Here is a 23,525-nt window from a genome sequence, read left to right on the forward strand (position 1 = left end):
CTCAGTACAGCGCTAAGAACTATCTAATACTGTGCTAAATACCATACCTGCTTATCTTTTCTTCTTGTCTTTGTACTAGTATTCCCTCTGACAAGAATGCTCTTCCCCCTGATTTTCATGTGGCCGGTTCTTTCCAGTCCAGAGGATCTCACTCTAAAGATCACCTTCTCAGAGAAGTCCTGCTTGATAGTCTAATCTAACATAGGCAACTCTCAGGACCATTGCCATATTTTAATTTCCCACAAAGCACTTTTCACAATCGTATTTCTTGTTTGTTTGCCTGTTTTCTGTCTACTCACACTAGAACAGCTCATGAAAGCAGGGGTTTTGCCTTTGTCACTACTTTCTCATCACCGCCTAAACATGATGGATGCCTGGCAAGAGCTCGATCAGTATTTGTTGCTTGAAGAAATAAACATTGATCTTTAAATCTTCAAAGCAAATACAGTATTAATAGAGAAGTAGCGGACCTAGATTTCCTAGGGCTCTATTTTGAGTGCACCCCAGCACTGTGAGGTGACAACCTACTCCAACTCACTGTTCCCGCAATGTCTCCCAAACCAAAAACATTGGGTGCGGCATCAACTAGGATTGTTTCTGTTTTCTACATGATCCATGGCAACTTTGCTTCAAAAGTAAACATACAAAAATTGATGCAGGTTTAGAAATGGTATGTTTCATTTCTTTTGGGAATGGTTCTTTCAAAGTTAAAGAGTCACAAAAGTTATATAGAACTCTTTCTGAAGTCATTTAAGATTATCGAAGATAATCTATTTAGCTCTAGGGCTTTTCTCTCACTCCCCACCCTACATACATATATTTTCCTGTGTCAAGAATCACCTTGGACATGTAGCGTTATCTCTGTTTCATCAGTGCCTGCTATGTTAGTAGCAACACATGTATATATGCCAGCATCTGAGGGCGTGGCTTGGTCGATGCTTAAAGTTCCGTCTGGATTGCTAACATGGTGCTCTCCATCAACCAGCATAGTGCTTCCACCTTTGGACCAGGTGATTACAGGAAGAGGAGTCCCTTGAGCATTACATGGAATATCCACTCTTTGACCAACTTGGACTTTGAGATGTTTAGGTCCACGCTGTATCTTTGGAGGAACTAGAAATAATAATTGGGTATTAATAATCCAACTTTCACAAATTCCTTTCTTTACTCACTTTAAACGAGAGCTCCTTATCAACAGGCAGCCATGGAAAAGGGAAATAATTTCAGAATTTGGACCTAGGCTCGGATCATTCACTAGCTAGGTGATCTAGAACAAGTCAGTAAACTTCCTGAGGCCTGTTTCCTTGATAATCCAGGGAAAATAGCCTGTAATGCTGGTACACTGCAAGGATAACAGGAAATAATAAATATAAAACTCTTAGTTCCAAACTTGAGGAACAGCAAGCATTTTAAAATGTTAGGCTTCTTTTAATTTTGTAAATAATTTTAGCTTAAAAACTCTCTTAAAAGGCAATCCAGTTAATTTCTATAATATAAGGGACAAAAAGCATTTCTCTCCATGTACTCAGTTTCTGTTCTCTTTGTAGAAGGATCAGTGAAACAATAAGAAAAGTTTCTCATGAAATCTTTTGCTAATTTCAGATGAGAAAACCACAAAGAGCCTCTATCTCTTCCTTTTATCGACTTCCTTCAGAAATTTAAATGCAGTAGTTTATCAAAACACCAGCAAACGATTCCTGATTTCCACATACTTGCATTGTGCACCGTAGAATCAAGTTGAGCCACAAGGACATAATTATAATTAATGTACCATACATCCTTAAAAAGCACAATTTCTATGTTTTTTTCTTTAACTTAATATTTAATGAACACTTTCTAAAGGTTGTCACTAACAACCTTATATAGTTTATGATAATATTATCATCATTTTATGAAAGAGAAAACTAAAAATAAGAAAGGTTAGTGAATATGCCTGATGCCCTAGAGCTAGTAAATGACAGAACTCTGGTATGACTTCACACCACATAATCAATGGGGACACAATTGTGGTGATTCATCTGAGAGTTAAATCAGATCAATCCTATCTCAGCTAATTTCTTCTGATATTTGAATATCTTTCATCTAAACAATGCCTGGTGTAGAGTATGCACTCAGTGTGTTGAATGAATGAAGAACTGGATGGACTATGTGGATTGGAGGAATAAAGCAAACTAACTAGGGAGTTGTAGTCAAAGAGTCCTAGGAAACAGAATTTTTTCAGTTGCTGAGATCTTTAAATATTGAAAATTATCATTTAAATACTAATAAATTATTATTTGAAATTTGTATTAGCTTCTATAAAATGCTACCAGCTTAAACACATTTTTTTCCTACTGTATATCAACAATAATAGCAATAAGTGACTGTTGACCGTTAGAAAAATTGAGATCCAAAAATTTAACATAGTTTATTTGATAAAGGAAGAAACAGAAGATTGTTTATAAATAGCAGGAAGACTTTTCAGAGTAAACGAAAGAAAATCACAAGTCTCAGATTTTAGAGAATTTTTTTCTTTAATCACTCTATATACAATTTGGAAATTAACTGTCAAATAAACTAGGATTATGGGTTTTTGTGTGGCCAGTCCACAGGGTTGTCATATGTTCTCATTTCAAGACTCACCATGGACATTTAATTTGACAGCCTGAGTCACATTCCCAGCAATATTTGTGGCAACACAGAGATACATCCCACTATCTGAAGTGCGGGTTTCAGTGATCTTCATTGAACCAGAAGGGAGGAATGTGTGTCTAAAAGAAAGAAACCATATAGTAGACCATGGAAGAGGAGAATTTAAATATCCCCTATGCAGCTACACTTCAGTATGAAATTACTACTCTGCAAGTAGTTTTTTAAACCATTTTCCCATCTGCAATGTACATCTATACACCTTAAAAGCCAGGACTTTTCATAATTATCTTGTGTATGATTTTCCTGCAAACATAAAACAGTTTTATTTTACTTTTAAATCTTAATGGTCTGAAATTCCCAAATAATTGTGCTTCTTTCTGCTCTATAAAGCAAATGTATATTTGAGTTAACTTTGAATTTATTTTGAAGGTTTTATTATTATTTTCTACAATGTTAAAGTAAAGGAAAAAGAAGACATACATGTTCTCAAAAATAGTTGAATACATTCCTCCTATCAAGTAATAATGCAGCTGGGTGAGCCAGACCTACATATAAAAATGTTATTGCATTGTGTTAAAATAGTTTTAAAGGATAGGGGAGGCTAGGTAGACCTACCTAGTACCAAGATTTCTTATACAGCTAGTCAAATGAAGAGTGCTATTGGCCCAGAGACATGCAAATGAATAAATAGTTAAGGACAGAGTCCTCCAGAAAGACCTAAGCATATTTGAAAACTCAACATGTAATATGTAACATCAGAGGTGATATTACAAAAAGTAAGGAAAGTATTGACTATTCAAAGTGATGTCGGGCAACTGGCTCTCCAAATGGAAAAATAAAGATATAAAATTAGAGCACTACCTGATATTATTTACAAAATTTAAAATTCAGATAGATTGAAGTCCAAAATGTGAAAAAGAAAACTTAAAATATTAGAATTAAACATTGAAGGTTATGTTTATAATTTTCTTCATGTTAAGATACAAAAAGTGCACATCTGAAAAAGAACAGATTAATACACTGTGCTCCTTAAAAACTGAAACCTTCTGTACAACAAAAGACACCACACATAAACTTGACACCACAGAAATAGACTGAGAGAAGATATTTTCAACACATATAAAAGACAAAAGATTATTATCAAAAATAAAGACCAAATTTCTACATTCAATAAGAGAAAGACAAGTCACCAGAAAACTGTGCAACAGATTTACAGGTTATTCACCAATACCACAAATGGCCAACAAACACGTAAAAGTGTTCTCAGTTCACTTGAAGTTAATCACATGAAAATTAAAACAATTACAAGATACCATTTTACACCCATCAATTGGCAAAAATTCCTCAGTCAGTCAATACCATGCACTAATTAGAACATGGAAACAGGTACACTTATATTCTGTTGGTGGATGGACAATCAATACTGTCCCTTTGGAAAGCAATTTAGCAATGCCTATAAAGCTGGAAGGAGGAGTTTGCTTTGACCAGGAATTGTAGCTCTGTATATAGGTCCTAAAGAAAGTCATGCATGAGTATACAAAGAGAAATATACAAAGCTATTCACTGAAAAGCCTTTTTTTTTAAAAAAAAAAGAGTAAACAAACCAGAATGTCCATAAATAAAGGAATGAAAAAATAAAATGTAGAATATGCATGTAGCAGTTAAAATGAATAAATGGAATCCCTATGTATAACAGTGGATAAATGTTGACTTAATAAGGCAAGTAACAAAATAATAATATACCATTTGTTACAATGGCAAATTGAAAACAGACACACAAAACAAAATTGAAAACACAGAAAACAGTAATCTACATTGTTTAAGGATGTATGTGTAGAATGCATACCAAGCTCGTGGCAGTGTTTGCCCCTGGGAAGAGGGAGGAGAAACTGTGACTGTGGAAGGGAACAATAAAACTTTCTGATCTGTATTACTGTAATTTTTTACTAAAAAACATTCAAAACAAATATTTTTTTCAAACAAATAGTAAAATTATATAAAGTCCTCCTTTATTTTTTTCCTTCACTGGCAGTAGGGAAATGACACTAGCATGAATTTATATCTTCATAATTATATATCAATGATTCTAACAGAAAGTTAATTATAGTCTAGTGACTAATTCTTATTTCACCAGTAACTTTTGCCTTGATGTTGGGTTAAAATAGTAACCAAGAACTAGAGACAGTGAATGTGAAACATACATTATCTTACATAATTCTCTCAGGTAAGTATCATCCCCATTTTATAAATAGGAAATATGAGGTTCAGAGAGACCCCTTAAAAATTGCCAAAGGTTTCAGGCAAAGTTTAAGTGTAAGAGATAAATTTAAACTTATAGCTGGTTGGCAACAAAGGTTGTGCTTTTAAAGCTCCAGCATTCTTCTTCTTATGTCACTCAGCCTATCAAATACAGTATATTGTCTCAATGTGCTCATATTTGTATAAGGGTTTAAGCAAGAAGACTTACAAAATCATCCAATGAAAGCCAAATCCTAGACATTAGAGTGTGCCTATTGTATTTTGTTGCTCTTATGGGATTAATGGAATTCTATGTGTGCTTACACATTGGGCTAACAGGAATCTCATACAATTCTGCTCCATTTTAATAACTACCTTATAAAATGCACCAGGGAAAAATTATGGCAAAGCTGAATGTTAGCATTTCTGACATTAAAGATGTCAGAAGCATGATTCAGTGTTATAAATACTTCCTGTAGACTCAGATGTACATGTGAATTATCTCAATTTTAAAGGTGATTTTTTGAGACGTTTGATAACCTGAATAGGCATGGCCATCTGTCCCAAGAGGTTGATTATGTTTTCATGTGTTGCAATTCATCCCAGATCTCCTACCTTGGAGAGAACGGTGAGATGAGCTGGGTTTCTTTGGCCCAAGTAATTATGGGTGGAGGTAAGCTCTTCACTTCACATGGAAGTGTTACCTCTTCCCCTGCAAGGACGGAGATCTCAACAGGCTTATCCTGGGACAGTCCTCGTTGATCTCCAAACACTCTGGGCCTTACTAAAATAAACACATGTTTTGGAAGGGAAATAGTATATTGAAAACAAAGCACAGTTTAATTTACATTAAAATGTGGACTACTAATGTTCTTAAGTAATTTATAAAAAGATGCTATTCAGGACATAAGCTAAAACTTTCCATTAATACATTTATTGTGAGAACTAAAAGAGAAATGACGAAAAACTTTCTCTAGTCAGTAATTCCTTTTAGAACACAATGAAGAGATCAGCTGCAATGCCCTCTCAGAGTCTAACATCTGTAAAAGTAAACCCTCAAGGCAGACTCCTACCCAAGACATAGCTGAGGTTTGGCTTTGCTAGGAGTGTTAACTAACTGGTGTTACTGAAGAGGGTTGGGTGCAATAAGCATACTTCTTGGGAAAACACCATAAAATTTTTCCGAAAGACTATACAATTGCATTCCTTAAAATCAGAATCTAAGTAGAAGTGATTTTGGTTGGCAGTAAAAAATGCATTTCTGTAAAAAAAAAAAAAAATAGAAACTTGGGGGAGCAGTTCACTTTAGGGGTACATGCATCTGGTAACAGTATTGGGGAAAGAACTGTGAGTTTTGGCACAGATAGACAATGTCAATAAAAACCATTCCTCCACCAGCTCTCACCATAGACTGTTAGCTGCACTTTCCTTTTGGCGTAGCCGGCTGCATTGGTGGCAGTGCAGACATACTCTCCACTCTCCTCTCCTCCAGGTGACACCACATACAGACTGCCATCAGCCCCTGCTGAAAACTTAGCACCGCTGGTTGAAATCAGCTCTCCTTTCTGCAAAACACGGCGAAAAGCAAAGGGTTTTTTGTTTGTTTGTTTGTTTTAAGATTATAAAAGAGTGACAATTTCTGGAAGAGGAATAGAGAGAAAAAAACATCTCCAAGAGGGGAATAGAGTAAATTTTAAAATGCTAACTTGAAAAAAGTTATTTATGAGAAAAATTAGACAAATAAAAGTACTAAAAGTGGGCCAGGTGCGGTGGCTCACACCTGTAATCCCAGCACTTTGGGAGGCCAAGGCGCGCAGATCACAAGGTCAGGAGATCGAGACCACAGTGAAACCCTGTCCCTACTAAAAACACAAAAAATTAGCCGGGCGAGGTGGCAGGCACCTGTAGTCCCAGCTACTCGGGAGGCTGAGGCAGGATAATGGCGTGAACCGGGGAGGTGGAACTTGCAGTGAGCCAAGATCGTGCCACTGCACTCTAGCCTGTGTGACAGAGCGAGACTCCATCTCAAAAAAAAAAAAAAAAAAAAGTACTAAAAGTGATATTTCTCCATACCAAATCATGTCATCTTCATTCCAGAGCTACTTAAGAAGGCAGAGAACAGTAATGATAAGGATGGTACAGTGAATGCTTATGCTATGCCAGACTCTGTTTCGAGCACTTTACCTGAATTAACAATTTTAACACTCACAACAATCTTACGAGTAGCAACTACCACAACCCTCATTTTGCAGTTTAGAGTATCAAAGCATGGGAGAGGGGAGTAGAGTAATTTGCCCAAGATCACAAAGCCCATCAGTGGTAGAGCTGGGGTTGAAATCCAGCGGCGAGGCTCTAGAGCCCAAGTTCTTAACTACTCTGTGCTTGGCCACAGCACAAAGATCAACCTGGAAATATTTCACTTTTACATTTTCCTTAAAATGCATTAAACTTCTACTCAGTGCTAGTTACTGTGCAGTTCAGGGATTAGCTTCACTTCTGTGACTTTTCTGTCCAGAATAATTTTTTTAAAAAGCTAACTTTTTAATTTATTTACAAATGTCAACACCAACTTCTCCATATTTCAGAGATTTTTAGATAGATAAAACTAGATGGTATGGCAAAACACTAATAGTGCTAATTATAAAAATGCCATACTTCATTAGCATGTCATTACTTTGTATTTGCTGGGTTCAAATTCATTTACAGAAAATGTGCCATCTTTGTGGCTGTTCAAGGATGAAAGGACTTCCTCAGGAAATGGGCTTTTCTTTACTGCAAGAATACAAGTAAAAGCTGAACAACATGACAGGGATATAGAGGGGAATAAATTAGTTTGTGTATGTGTCTTACAATTTTTAGTCATACATAGAATTTGTGACTATACCATAGAACTTTATAAACAGGAAAATCCATGCAGTCATATCATTTAGAAGGAACCTTAAAAGGCCTTTAGTGAAATCACCTACTTGAGACTTGAATGGTATTAGCAACATTACAGTGAACACGTCCATAGCATAACCTGTGTGCCGGGAACTTTTCTAAGCACTTTACATCTCATAGCAGTTCCTTTTTTACCCCGAGCCACATCCCTAAGCCCTCTTCCCTCTTAATTTCAGCGCAGCTCTAGTGGTCAGCTCCACATGCGCCACCAGGGTCATCCTTCTTGCACTTAAGTTTTTTTTTTTTTTTTTTTTTTTTTTTTTGGACCAGGGCTTTATCCAAAGCCCCAGAAGGCCACAGCCAGCAAGTACAGCAGTGTAAGCTTCTCTGGGGAGTGGAGGGAATATGTCATGCATAAATACACAACTTCCTGTCCCTCCGAGGGAGCCTTCTGAGGTGCATCTATATGGTTTCTTGGAGGGTTCCTAGCACATCTGTCCAGCCACATAGGAAATCCTTTATTAACTTATCTTCTTTCCATGCCCCACTCCTGAGCCTCCTGCTCAAGACTGGGGATAACTTGCAGGTGAACTTCACACTCTGCTCTTCAGGAAATATAACTAGATGTATCATTTACCTTGGACCAGATGACAGATGGTTTGGGAATTCCACTTGCTTTGCATGGTAAAGTTACTGGAATGCCTTCAATTGTACTGAGTATCTGCTGCCCATGCTGAATGGTTGGCAGAACTGAAAAGGTAAGTAGGATTTAGAATCTGAGCACCTGTTCTTCCATTTAAAATCATCTACTTAAAGTTGAACATTTTCATTACAACATCAATGTTTGTAAAAATGAGCAATTATTTAACATTTTCTGATAAAAATGTAGGATAATCTCTGTAAAAGAGTGTGTTAAACAAAGACAATAAAGTAGTTATGATCTGAAAAATGAAATAAAAACTTAAAATCAAGTAGTAAGTGATGTCTAATAAGCTGACTTTCCTAACAAAAATAAGAGAGGACTGAAGAAAATTCATTTTTTTTTTTTGCTGGAAACCCAAGACAGAATTGCACTCTAAGAGCTACACATTTAATGCATGTCTGCAATCACTATCCTTTATTCATTAAGCTGCAATAAGCTGACATAAGCCTACATCCAGAGAAATGGGCTGTTTAACCACTACATATTAAATATCTATCTATACTCAGGAATCATTTTGTGAGTTACTACATTTAACCTAGATAAAAAGATTTGTTTTGTTAAGAAGAATTCATTGGTAAAACTCAAATCTTAAGAGTTTATTTTTTTATTTAATTTAATTAATTAATTAATTAATTAATATATATATGTATACTTTTTGAGACAGGGTCTTGCTCTGTTACCCAGGCTGGTCTTGAACTCCTGGGCTCACGCAATCCTCCTGCCACAGCCTCCCAAAGTGCTGGGATTACAGGCATAAGCCACCACGCCCAGCCAAGTCTTTTACATTTAAAAGACTAAAAGGATTCTAAGTCAATATTTTTCAGTAAGAAGAATAACACCTTTGACTTTAGAAAGCAACTGAAGAATTAACATGAGTAGAAGCAAAAGGAAAAGGAAGGTTAATCCCTCCATTCTGTGTAAATCATAATCAGAACCAACTCTCACAAACAGAAATCATCAATACTCGATGTTCTCAAAATGGTGGTGATTTTGATTAAAGAAGCTTGCATATATGAAAGTTCCTAACATAGTGAGAAGAAGACAATAAAAGCCCAATCTATAACAGGCGTTTCCTTTCCATCTTCTGGAAAGATGAGACTGGAACTGCTCCTGGGAGCTCAATCACTCATCATTTCTCTTCCTTAAAATCAGATTTTTCAAGGATTATCATAACTACTCTGGAGAAGTTTTTTAGAACTAGAGACACCAGAAACCTCAGTGCAAAAAAATTCCTTGGAAGGCTTAGATTAGATATGCTACATACTCATATTTTCCTATGGCTGGGTTTACTCTTTAGATAATTTATTCTTAAAGAATTGGCAGCAAATCCCCAGCCCTAAACAACAATGCCAGGCTACTCTCTAAAGCAAGAAATTTAATTTTCAGAATCATCATGGAATATTCATCTTTCAAGTATGCTGTCAATTTGTGGCAACATGGAATAAGCCATTTTGATACAAACATACTGAGTTTGACAGCAATAAAGAAAAGTGGCAAATTTAGGCAACAGTTTTGAAATCTAATGACATTTGGGTGTGGAAGAGAAGTTTCTTTTCAGATTGTCAATCTATATAAACCAATATGACAATTAAACTGTTTTGTCATTTTAATTTACATTTATACTTGTATTCATTCATTATTTTAAGAATTGGATTGACAGCCTTTAATGAGTATTCTTAAAAATGGAGACACAGAATGATGAAGGAACAGCACTGCTAATTAACATAAATACAGAGGTATAGAGAGCTGCTAGGCTGCATCACATCCATCTGCTAAATGTCTGCAAGATTTAGTTAATGCCAAATGGCTGCACTAATTTTTTAACTCCATTGACTAAATTAGTTACTCATTTTGGACTAAAATGGACAAATGAATGTTGTGAAATGATCTCTTAATTTTTAATATTAAAACTTCTTGCATCACAATACACCATATCATTCGTTTGTCTGTATCCTCGCCCCTCTGATAGGAAAGACATCATAATTAATCCTGTCATTTTTTTCACCCAAGTGAAAATTCAGCCTCAGAATCCTATCCAACACAATATTCTAGGCAGTCACTAGAAGTCAAAGAGAGATAACATGAGGGCACTCCTACACTAGATTCTCAAACTAGTCTATAAGCACTGTTCAAGAAATCTATGGTCTGGTCTTCTTGAAAAATAGTTACACAACCATATCCAATCTGTCAGTATGCATTTATTCCTCTAGGTTATAACTAATTTAGTGTTGCTTTAGTATTTCTTCAAAATAATATTTCTCCAAGAATATCTAAGGTGATGTGGTGGATATTTAACGTAAAACTGAGAAAGGTGGAAGAGGCTGTTTAAGAGAGGCAGACATAACAAAAGAAAATGGTCTGCATTCAGTGATATTGTCAATAGACCAAACAAAATTGGAAAACTACTGGACTCTCCAATTCACACTCTAAATAAAGAATAAATCAACTACTAAAAATAAGTATTTTGTAGTACTTTCTTCCCTCAGATATTCAGCTCTGAACATAAAGCTATTTTTAATGCGATGGTTTTTTTTTGTTTTTTTTAAAAAAGCAATGTTGCAGAGTCTTTAAAAAGTATATTAAAAAGTTATGACAATTTCTTAATCTATGAAGCTGTCAATTATTGAGATGTAAAAAGCTGGTTACTGTTAGTCACGAATGGAAAAAGATTGCTTCTGGATTTTCTTATTTGTGACCTTTAAGTTATTTAACATGCAAGAAGATTGTTTGGAGCACATGAGGTGACCTTTAGAAAAGCTTAGGTCATTTCTAGCTCAAGCACAAAGGGGTCATTAGTAAGGACATGCTGGTTGCACAATCCAAAAAGAAAAGGCAATCTGGAGGGTATAATGAGTTCAGCTTGTCTGAAATTAAAATGTATTTTTAAACATAATTCTTTGAGAGCCAAGGTCACTTTTTTAACAATTAAGAAACCACTCACAAAAGCCCTTGGCCAGACTCAGCTGGTGACTCCCAAGAATGTCTTTTTTTGTGTACATAAAAAAGGGAAATCTGGAAACAACATTAACAATGTAGATATTGTTCAAGAAATAAGAAATAACAATTAAGAGAGATATCTAATTGTAATTAGAGGAACAGAGTTATTTGATTAAAATATAAGAACAACTACTTTGAACACAGTTTGGAAACAATAACATTGGGTGTGTCTCTTACCATGCACAACCACAGAGGTAGTTTTGTTATTGGTCCCAGCAACGTTACTGGCCACACAAGTATATTCACCACCATCCTGAAGCTGAACTCTTTCAATATGGAGGCTCCCATCACTGCGCACAGTGATGTAAGGATTTTGGAGCAACTTAAAGGAAAAAAAAAAGGTAATTTTTATTTAAAAAGAAAGGATTTGTGAGAGTCAAAAATGAATCTGCTTTCTCTTTTTTTCCCAACTGGGTTACTAAAAGTCTATAAACAAAATATTCTAATGTCCTTAAGTGAAGAGCAATGAGCATAAATGTTACCAAGAGTGTGATTGTACAATTTAATCCTGATATACCTCCAAATATTATACCTATTAATATTTATCAGAGAGTTAAGCACAAGCTAAAAAAAGAAAGATATAGACATCACTTGTTTAATGTTCCTGTAAATTTTGTCATCACTCAAACCCCAAATTTCACTATAATATTTACTTTTGGCTTAAACTGTTCTTTTCCAAGAAGGCCTTATTACCACTAGCAAGCCATTTGATATTTTTATTTTGGCACATAGGCACTTACTCATGCCAAGGGAGAAGGACTTAACCTCAACACCCACTCTTGTTAGGTAACAGATGCAAATATTAGTGGGCAATATGTGACATACGAATTGTGTCAGGGAGGGCTGGTAATATTTTCAGTTAAGAATGATCACCTCTAAATCTGTATCATCCATCCACACTGCATATAAGATACTTGTGTGCTCAAATACTATCATTCTACAAGGACATTTATTTTTAAGTGACGTTTGCTAATTTTTCTCAGGTTTTTATGCAAATACGAAATTTTACATTTTCTTAGATGAGTCAATTCACTTTTTTTTTATTTTTTATTTTTTTTTTGAGACGGAGTCTTGCTCTGTCACCCAGGCTGGAGTACAGTGGCGCGATCTCGGCTCACTGCAACCTCCACCTCCTGGGTTCAGCATATTCACTTCTAATCAGTACTTCAAGAAGAGAGTGAGTCTCAACATTCTGGAAAATGGAAAGAAAAATGCTCTGAGCCAGAAGAAAACTTATTGCCATAGATAGCTTATTTACAGAAAAAATTTCATAGAACTGTAAACATTTTTCACATCCTTTCATAAAAAAAATTTTACACTGAAAAACAATGACAATATATATCTACATTTTTATATAGTTCATAATGAGAGATATGTTTAAAGTTAATAATAATAAAGATTGATATATAAAATGGAAGAATTTTATGGGAATATTAACGTTTAACAATGTACTACAAAGAAGAGCACAAAAATATTTAAGTACTATGAAAATAACAATATTTGCTTCAGTTCTTCTATATTCTGAAAAAAGTTCACTAGTGACACTGAATTTAATATAAAATTATGAAAATTACAACACTATTTCTCCATTTTATTAATGCCAAAATAATATGAATAACAAAAATATGTCAATAATAAAGAAAAGCTTTGATATACTTATAAAAACATATTTTTGTATATTTATTAAATCGATACTTTTGGTGATTGGAATACATTACTTCTTACTCAAGAAAATTAGGAATGTGGGCCAGGTGTGGTGGTTCACACCTGTAATCCCAGCACTTTGAGAGGCCGAGGTGGATAGATCACTTGAGGTCAGGAGTTTGAGACCAGCCTGGCAAACGTGGTGAAACCCCATCTCTGCTAAAAAATACAAAAATTAGCTGGGCATGGTGGTGGTCACCTGTAATCCTGCTACTCTGGAGGCTGAGGCATGAGAATCCCTTGAACCTGGGAGGCAGAGGTTGCGGTGAGCCTAGATCCCACCACTGCACTCCAGCCTAGGCGACAGAATGAAACTGTCTCAAAGAAAAAAAAAAAAAGAAAAGAAAATTCACAAAAGAATGTGAATGCATGCATTTAAAATGTTCTTACCATAGCTGAATTCTTAATCCACCGACGTTCTGGAATGGGATTTCCAGCTAACAGAGTACAGGGCAAAGTAAGCTGCTGTCCTTCAATAACATTGGCCACTGAAGGGCTGATTCCAATAAGTGGAGCAACTAAATCAAGAGAGAGCACAGGTACTTTCAACTCTATTTCACCCAAAAGAAAGGTAAGCCACTTCACAGGCCCCAAAGACTGTTAGTTTTGCTATGAAAGTTTGAGTTTTCAGAAACAAAATATTTACATGAAAATGGGTATGATTTTGAAAGTAAAAATTAAAGTCTCCTTCTAAGTAGGGGGAATGCAAAAGGACAGGTAATACATTACTGCAGTAGTAAACAAGGTAAAAAAGAATGCTTATGGCATGGAAGGCCTGAAATGTCAAGCCAAGATATTTGCAATGTATTCAGTAGACAAATGGAGAGTAACTGAAAGCATTTATAAGTGGAAAAGTGTAATCATCAGGATCATTTTCTGGGGAAATATTAATCTGAAAACTGTAAGTACACTGGAAGAAATGGGATCAATAAGGATGCTGTTGTAATAGCTCAAGCAAATAATATGAGGTTGACTCTCTTAGATGGAATGGTAAAGGAGTATTGTAAATATGCCCTTCTCTAAAAATTAATGAATAAATTTAACATAAAGTAAAATCCCCAAGAGATTTTACTTGGAAAACGTGTATGTAGACTAATGAAGACATATTTTAAAAACTGTATAAAAGGGTATTAATGAGAAACATGTACTGACAGATATAAAAATCATATTAAATGCTATAATAATTTAAGCAATGTAGTACTATTTCAGAAATAGAATTCTAAGGAATAGACATGGGGACATAAACTTACTACATGATCAAATGGGTATTTTAGTCAGTGGGAAGAGAATATTCAATAATAGATATTGCATCAAATGTCTTACTTGGAAATAAATGATATTATATTTTTACCTATCATACACAAAAATAATTGCATGTTGACTAAAATAACAAATGTAAAAAAGGAATCAGAAAAGACCACAACTCTAATATGTGTGTGTGTGTGTGTGTGTGTGTGTGTGTGCATGTGTGTATTCATATTTAGATTTGAAACAATTTATTTAAATTGCCCTTCATTTTGGAGCAGATAATCTCTAAGGTTATTTCCAGGACTAACATTCTAAGAAATATGAAGTGTGGCAGGGAAGGGAAGGCTGGTCTAGTAATTAGTCATTTATCTTTTGTTTTTTTTTTAAGTGGCACAGGCAAGAGATGACATAGTAAAAGAAGTCTGATGACTTTGAAGACCATGGTATGTAGACATTCAATTGATCTTACCAAGTCCGGTCACTGTTACTGTTGTCTCTGACTGGATCTTTCCAAACTGGTTTTCAGCTTCACAAATATAGGTTCCTTTATCACTTGCCCATAAGTCTAAAAAGAAGAACTCATTTACTCATCCAATACCATCTATGGAGCATTAACTATGTGCCAGAAACAGTGCTGAGATCTGTGCATGGAAAGTGTGCACTGCCTTCTGGTTGAAGAAGGGACATACACAGAAACCAGCCATCACACCACAGTGAAATAAGTGCTAACAAAGAGTTCCAGACAGTGAGCTCTGGAAGCAGAGACAGAAGTGACTGCATGAAAGGCAACTGGAGAAGGATTCACACTGAGGTAATATCTGAGTGAGTAGAATAGAGGACGGGCAGTCCAAATCTAATCGGTTACAAAGGCAAGAGCATGACTAGAAAAATCATGGCCTGTACAAAGAATGGAAAGCTGCACCATCAATGGGCTCTGCACCACCACCCTGTTAGAAGTTTGCAGGGGAGATTTTTTAGTTGATGCAATGACTGGGGAAGTCTGCTGGCATTCAGTGGGTAAAAACTAGAGAGGTGAAACATGGGGCAGATTCGCAAAGAAACAATTATCCCAAGTCCAGCACGACTTTGAAGCTCCCACTGAAATGTGTGTATTTCATAACTTTGTTTGTAACTACATGAGTCTGCAACCTAATTCTGTATGTGCAGAAGAAAGACAGAACTTTAGTAATAATTGCACATCATCTTAGAAAATCACTTCACCAGCTTGGAGTTTTTGAGTCATCAATCCTATACTCCTGCATGAGTCTGCATTTGAGCTATTGAATTCATAATGATGCCACATAAATGTATCTTCATATTCTGTAGACAATGCCAGAGTATTTACATATTGAAATATGCATTATTTTAGTATAAATTACTTTCCCTCATTTTTCATTTGTATGTGTTAGATATTAAAATAATTTTTATTATGTAGTTAGATCAAATATATAGAATTTTTCAAGATAATAAAATGATATTACAAAATATTTGTAATTAAAGAGGGTATTGGAGCCATGAGGATGGGGACTGCTGAGTTATAGGTTGCGTGGGGATAGTCAGGAGACTGAAGTTGAAGAGGTGGGCTGGTACATTCTCAAGAGTATGGTTTTGTCTTGTGAGCAATCAGGAAGGAAGGAGAGGATTTTAAATAGGGGAATGGGTATAATCTTGTAAATATATGAACCAAAATGAGCAGTTTAATCTATTGATAAGATTTGAACAGAGAAAAGTGCAGCTTTCCAGCATCAATAGTCCCATACTATCTGAGATAAAGAACCATGACAAAGTTTCTACTCCTCTGCTAACCATATGCATCTAATTGTAGAACTGCATCTGGTAAATTAAGGTAGCATCTACTCTAAAGAGCAAACATTCATTTGGAAATAAAAATTCAGCAAACCACCCCATTAATAAATCATACATTAGTTCTAACTGGGATATTTTTCATATTACGAATTCTTGGGCTAATTTGTGTAGAAATACAACATACCATGAGAACCAAGTTTCTAATTACTAATTTCCTTCCAGACAATTTAATTTTGACAATTAGGCAACTGTTGCTCAAGATATTGAGCTCTTTTATTCTTCCTTTTCTTTTGTCTCCTCTAATCAATTTGTTTTCAGGTCTCACTTTTTATCAACATCTGGGTTGTTTCTCATCATCACTCCTTGAGCTTTTCAATGTTCCCTTTCTCTCATCTCTCTTCCTATCTTGTAGGAAGTAGCGGTGTTGTTCTGAAACAGTACTTTCATCTACCTTTTCCTGCCTATCAAACTTGGAATGGGGCTCTCTAACTTCTAGCTCATCAAATCCATTTTTTCACCTGGACATTCAAGTCATGCACAATCTGACCCAATCTGATGTGTACTTCCCAGTAGCTCCTTTTATGGGCATCCACTCAGAGAATGGACTGCAAACTACCTCAATGAGGGACCCTATATCTGACTCTGTCCACCACAGAGCTCACCACAGAGCTGAACACTGAAGCACTTGTTATTAGACAATTTAATTTATATCTGAAAGTTTAAGTGGCCAATGTATATTTAATATTGTTAATAAACTTGGGCCAGGCATGGTGGTTCATGACAGTAATCCCAGTACTTTGGGAAGACGATGTGGGTGGATTATTTGAGGTCAAGAATTCGAGACCAGCCTGGCCAACATGGTAAAACCCTATCTCTACCAAAAATACAAAAATTAGCTGGGTATGGTGGTTCATACCTGTAATCCCAGCTACTCAGGAAGCTGAAGCAGGACAATTGCTTGAACCTGTGAGGTGGAGTTTGCAGTGAGCCAAGTTCATGCCACTGCACTCCAGCCTGAGCAACAGAATGAGAACCCGTACCCACCCAAAATATAAAAATAAAAATAATTAAAATAATTAACTTAGCAGTAACTGATTGAAAGCTTTCTATAAAATACCCCAAACATCCCATTATTTTTAAAAATGCAATTAATTATCTAAATGCTTTTCCTCCTCTGGTAACACCATGCAATTATTCTTAGCATTATTTGAAAAAATAGAAGGTGCTTCCAAATATCTGAATACTGAATAGCTTATAAAATTTTTAGATAAGAAAGTATTTGACTTTTGTGGGGGTGGCAGGGATCTTTTGCTTCAGGTGGATACAGCTTTTAATAAAGGAGATTCCAAGGCATCCCTATGTTGTTATGTACTGTTTGACAAAATAAATAAAGTTAACTAATAGTAATATTTTATCTTTCTATACAACAATTGTTACAAGAATCAAGGTAATGTGACCACTTATCTATGTAAAGGCTCAGATGACTCTATTTGCAATAAGAAATGGTAAGATATGAAGAAGTCATATTGTTTCATAAGCCCTTATGATAAATTAATGACATACATTTGAATAAAATATAACTCATTTATGACAATTCCCGAATATAAAATGCCAGTACTAATTCAAAGTAAAATGCAATGAACATAAAATGTGTTGGCAAGATTAATATACTATTTTAAATAGCAATACCTCTGTATAAAACATAAATATATAACATAAAAGTACATATTCGTACAAAATATATTTCCTTCAACCTACTTAAAATAAAGAGAGCTCCTGTTCTTAGTTGGCTGATGGAACTAACTGAAAAAGGTCTTGAGAAAATTGGCATGTTGTCTAATCTTCGCCATTTGACTGTTGGTTCTGGATAACCCTGAACATAACAAGGTAATGTCACATTTGAGCCAATTTCCATAGACACGTCAGCAGGTTCTTGTATGAAAACTGGAGGTGCTGGAAGACATTACAAACAACAAATAAGTCATTGGTATATTATACAGGCATATTAAACATAAACTTAAATATTAAACTGTCAAATCATTGAATTTGAATTATTGTTCATATTATATTGTAAATTTACCCTGTTGATATTCCTCTCTTAGGTAAAAACAGTGGGTGTTTCTTTTTTGCTTTATAAATGAAGAGAGACACTTAGAAGCCCAACCATTTCCTTAAGGTGATAGATGATAAAAAGCATGGGACTTCAAATTATAATCACCTTAAATAAAGAGAATCTTTCATTCTAAAAATTTGTTTTCAATTTTAGTTTATGTCAAATTGCTCAAACTTTAAGACTATCTTATAAATAAGTTGGCTTTATAATAAGATATTTTTGACACTTTCCGTAACTTACTCCTTTGGTTGAATTTTTAAATTAATTTATACCAGAGTTCATTATTCTATAATCACTATATAACAAGCTAACACTACTCCTAAATTATATCCTTGTTCAATATCATATTCTTGCTTCTCATACCTTTCACATTTTTGAATTAGAGAAATTTAAATATTAGAATAAATAATATGAATCAAAGTAACAGAATGTAGTATTTGATAAAAAGAGAATAGGAAGAGTTTAATATCTTAGACAGAATTAAGAAATGATTCAGAAACTATAAAAATTATAGATAAGAGGCCACAGATATCCACGTAATTCAGGTAACCACAGAGATCAGGGAGGAAGACATAGAAATACATCAGAGGCACATCTTGGAAAACATAGGAATCCTGTTTAGGGAGGATACTGTCAGCAAGTTCAAATAGATGAGGCTCTCAATACATCCTGGAAACTTATGGGTGATGAGACACCAGGCAAGGAGAAATACACAGGGTACTTTTGGAGGCAATGGATGAAACCTGCTCATATAGGACTCTAAGAGGTGTACCCTAGGGAAGGCTCCTTGATAAAGTCAAGGTTAAATCTTGGTTAGAAATGATAATTACCACTTACAGAGTCAGAGGTTGTGTTAAGTGCTGTCAATTATTACCTCATTTAATCTTCACAATATCTCTATGGGGTAGGTATTGTTATTACTCTGATTTTATAGATGAAGAAACTGAAACACAGATAGTTAATTTGCTAAGTGTCACATGGAGTTGAATTATGGAAGCAGGCTTAAAAGCCAAGTCAATTCAACTTTGGAGTCACCATTCTTTGTGATTATATTAACTTCCCCTTTTCTATGGGTTCTCACAACTGCTCATAGTCACACTAGTTAGCAGGCTCATAAATATTCCTACAGAGATCACTTTTCTTCCCATGGGAATTCTGGAGTTTGATGTACAGTTGTCTCTCAAGCAGCATTAATGCTTTTTCAGCATAGGTTAAAGAGCCTCCTCCAACTTTGCAGCCTCATCTCCTATTATTTCCCTTTATAAATGTTACTACCTGGGCAATCAGCATCCCTTGTTCTTCTCCAAGCAAGGACTGACCTTTCTCATATCAGTACCTTGTTATTACCATCTCCCACAAATGTAATGTCTGTTATTGATCTCTGGCTGTTGAAATATTGGCAATCTTTAATCTGGTTTAAAAGGCCCCTCCTCTATGATGCCATCTCTTACCAGTTGAGATGAGCATGATTTCTTCCCTCTCTAAAGTTTCAGAGAACTCACTCTCTACCATTCTCATAGCAATCACCACATTCAACCTGTTGTTAGACTACATTTGTTTTTTATTTCCTAGAGAGTTTATATTTGTAACCATATTTTTATCTTTTACAGCAGCTAACATAGTACTTTGGGCATTATTCATGGCCACTGGATATTTGTCAATGAATTTTTGAAATCAGTATGACAACACTTCAGTAATAACGCAGTGTGTGTGTGTGTGTGTGTCTGGTGCATAAGTGTGTACAGCAACCTTGACCCAGTACATTGAACTTTCATGTGGCAATTTCAGAAGCCCTCTTATTTATTTATTGAACCTAAACAAAATTAAATTAGGTTAAATACCACAATTGAACAATATATTTTTATAAATAAATCGTGTATCAGTGTTTAGATTTTTCTTAATCCATCTATATGGAAATTTGACTTATAAAAATAATAGGCAAAATAAACATATTTTAAACATATTTAAACATAGTTAATAGAATAGCTCATAGCTTGCTTATTCTAAGTGATACGTTTTGGATCTGTGTCCCTGCCCAAATCTCATGTTGAATCGTAATCCCCAATTTTGGAGGAGGGGCCTGGTGGGAGGTGATTGGATCATAGGGGCAGATTGCCCCCTTGCTGTTCTCGGGATAGTGAGTGAATTCTCACGAGATCTGGTGATTTAAAAGTGTGTAGCACCTCCCCCTTTGCTCTCTTCCTTCTGCTCTGGCCATGTAAGATGTGCCTGCTTCCCTTTTGCCTTCTGCCATGATTATAAGTTTCCTGAGTCCTCCCTAGCCATGCTTTCTGTAGAGCCTGCAGAACGGTGAGCCAATTAAATCTCTTTTCTTCACAAATTACCCAGTCTTTGGAATTTCTTTATAGCAATGTGAGAACGGACGAATACACGAAGTCTCTAAGACCTAGTTACTTTTCTCTGGATAAATGGAAATCATTTATTCTAAAGCAGATGGCTGTTCTGAAAAATGGAAGTTAAGTTTAAAAGTTTCTGGATATGTTAGGCTCAGAGTATGGGCAGGTAAATGCGGTGATGGACAGAAAACAAATTCCAGAACAGCACAAAGATATGCAGAAGCCTGGAATCAACCAACTGCTTGGAAGAATACCCAGTTTACTGACACATTACAACACAGGCATCAGTGAAAATGAAGGCAGATTTCAATTTTCAGAACTAAGAAATCCAAGAACAAACTGGAATTAAAAAGGATAAACAAACCTCAATCTGTACCAACACAACTCAATTAAGACAGGAGAAGTCATCCATTGTAAAGCAGCTTTGAGAACAGCATTATGCACAAAACAAGCACAAGGTCAAAGAATATATGTACTGGTATCACAAAACAAGGCAAATGAGAATACCAGGCACTAGGTAAGCAGCCAAGGCAGCATCAATGACAAGCAAACCTCAAAAATGAAGCAACTCCTAATACAGCCAAGAAGCTTTTTAAATACTTCCTACTCCTGAATGTAGCCAACATGAACTCCAAGTGAATTACAGTGAGTAGATGGTAAATACATTAATGAAACTATGGGGAAGAAGAACAGCAGTGAGTGTAGTACGGTGCATAGTGCTTCTACAGAGGAGGCTGTTTGCTTAGAGAGGTGAAGAGCACACTAAGTGGCTTCAAATGGCAACTCTAAGCTTGAGAAAATTATTTTACCTCCTCCAGTTAAAATATCCCCATGAACAAAAAAGGCATAATAACATTTCCTATCTCATGTTGTTAAAAGAGATGATCTTATTAATCATTTAGTATATAATAATCACTGAGATATAAACTCTCATTAAACATATTATAGAGTTAACTTATTAAATCTCAACTGGAGTTTAATAAGTCTATGGTTAATTTCTGTGGTTAGTTTAATGTATCTATGGTTAATTTCAATTTTGGCTTCTTCACAGAGTCTGTTAGGATGATGTTTGATCCTCTGAGATCCTAAGTATTTGTTTGCAAGCATCTTGAGATCTGCACAGGGTTAATGCCACAGTATAACTTTGCTGTAACTTACATATAGATATGGCTGTGTACACACATTATTCTGCAAATATAAAAATCACAAACAGATTGACCATCTTGCTGCAAAAATTATTCCATAAAATTATTCTAGTTCCCTTAGGGAAAATTAAATATATATATACTCCATGTGGTGACTCTTGCATTATTTTAGTCAGAGATTTTCTTTCCTAAAATGACTGGACACATTGTTTTGGTTCCACCAAACCGCAAAGCATGAAACCACAGTCTAAGACTCAAACCCTGTGTGGTATGGAATGCTACAAATAAAATCACTGCCAAGCCAACTTTTTGTTTGATGTAGCCAGTCCTCTTTCCTTCCAAATGACTTCATAGTCCACTATCCCTTTTTACAAAGGATAAAAATCATTGGTAACTTTCCCTGTTGACCTGAAATGTCCATAATTTAAAGCCATGATAATAAGTAATAGGAAAAAGGGCACTCACTACAAGAAGCTAGAACTCAAAATCGTATTAAATAGCCTTTTCATAATTTTTTGATCTAGTATTGTTGATATGAAGTAATATGCCCACAAAAACAATCTGAAAGCTCAAATAGCTAAACGATATGGATAAAAGCATGCTTTTCTTCCTAAGTCATAAGCTACTTAAATTTATGCCCAATAGTTTTGGAACTCAAATGAACAATTTTATGCACTACTAAGCTTAGTACTTAACTTGTCTCAAGCCCTTTCTTTAAAAAGTTAAGCTGAAATGGTGACTTTCACATTAAAATCCCAATGCTTAATCTTAAATACTAAGCTGCTATTATATAGGCATTTCCATATGATTTTTCAAGGTTCAAAGAATCAAAATGACCACTTAATTTGTGAAGTTAATATTCATTTACATGATATATGTTTCATTAAACAGCTTTAGAGGAACAACAGTAACAGCTGATATGCTGGGTGTACGTTATGATGATGTCTCGTTTTATCTTTACAACCAACCAGTGAGGTAGGTACCACTTAGATCATTATTTTATAGATGAGGAAAGTTTAGGCAGAAAACCCATTCTCTGTCAGAGTCCACCATTTACTTAACCACTACATAAGTTCTGGGGAAAGTTTTGATTTGATGTGTGTTTACCTTTAAACCTAATAGTGATAACTATAATTATCACTACAACTGTGATTTGCATGGTTCTTAGCATTTACATATTACATCTGCTAGAATATGTAACAATAGTGTGATGTGAACAGACAAGGTCTGTTCAACCTTTGTTATTCAACAAAACAAGCACAAGGCCAAAGAATATATGTACTGGTATCACAAAACAAGGCAAATGAGAATACCAGGCACTAGGTAAGTAGCCACGGTAGCATCAGTGACAAGCAAACCTCAAAAATGAAGCAACTCCTAACATTGTGAGCTACAATGAGAAAGATCTAACAGTGAATATGGAAATAGTTAATGCATAACAGAAACATGAATGGTACTGACTTTAATACTAAGTTATTTGGCAATTGTGAACAATGGTCAAGGTTACAATAAACAAATAATCTGGCTTATGTTGATGGTTCTGTCAGGACAATTACTAGAATAAAAGTTGAAAAGCCATTGTTTTAGAAGGGGTCACAGAGAATGAAGATCTTGAGTATAAGTGAAGATAAAATAAAATACACTTCTGTTCAAGAAATAAAGCATAAATATGAAACATTTGTTAGGTTGTTTCCTAATCCAAT

The 23,525-nt window shown here is 35.2% G+C and overlaps 1 protein-coding gene across 4 annotated transcripts in view; it reads right to left on the reverse strand.

Annotated features, from left to right (window-relative positions):
* HMCN1 (hemicentin 1) overlaps positions 1 to 23,525 on the reverse strand; it is a 462,896-nt gene that overhangs the window by 195,767 nt on the left and 243,604 nt on the right. For all 4 annotated transcript variants that reach the window (XM_003815598.5, XM_063598296.1, XM_063598297.1 and 1 more), the window contains 9 exons: positions 17,966 to 18,160; positions 14,871 to 14,966; positions 13,544 to 13,671; positions 11,627 to 11,771; positions 8,387 to 8,499; positions 6,275 to 6,434; positions 5,485 to 5,653; positions 2,623 to 2,750; positions 841 to 1,113 (listed from right to left, as the gene is read on the reverse strand). In XM_003815598.5, the coding sequence (XP_003815646.4) occupies positions 841 to 1,113; positions 2,623 to 2,750; positions 5,485 to 5,653; positions 6,275 to 6,434; positions 8,387 to 8,499; positions 11,627 to 11,771; positions 13,544 to 13,671; positions 14,871 to 14,966; positions 17,966 to 18,160 (1,407 nt within the window). The remainder of the gene's footprint in view (positions 1 to 840; positions 1,114 to 2,622; positions 2,751 to 5,484; positions 5,654 to 6,274; positions 6,435 to 8,386; positions 8,500 to 11,626; positions 11,772 to 13,543; positions 13,672 to 14,870; positions 14,967 to 17,965; positions 18,161 to 23,525) is intronic.

The sequence above is a fragment of the Pan paniscus genome, chromosome 1, assembly GCF_029289425.2.
Source record: "Pan paniscus chromosome 1, NHGRI_mPanPan1-v2.0_pri, whole genome shotgun sequence".
In the NCBI taxonomy this organism is placed as follows: Eukaryota; Metazoa; Chordata; class Mammalia; order Primates; family Hominidae; genus Pan; species Pan paniscus.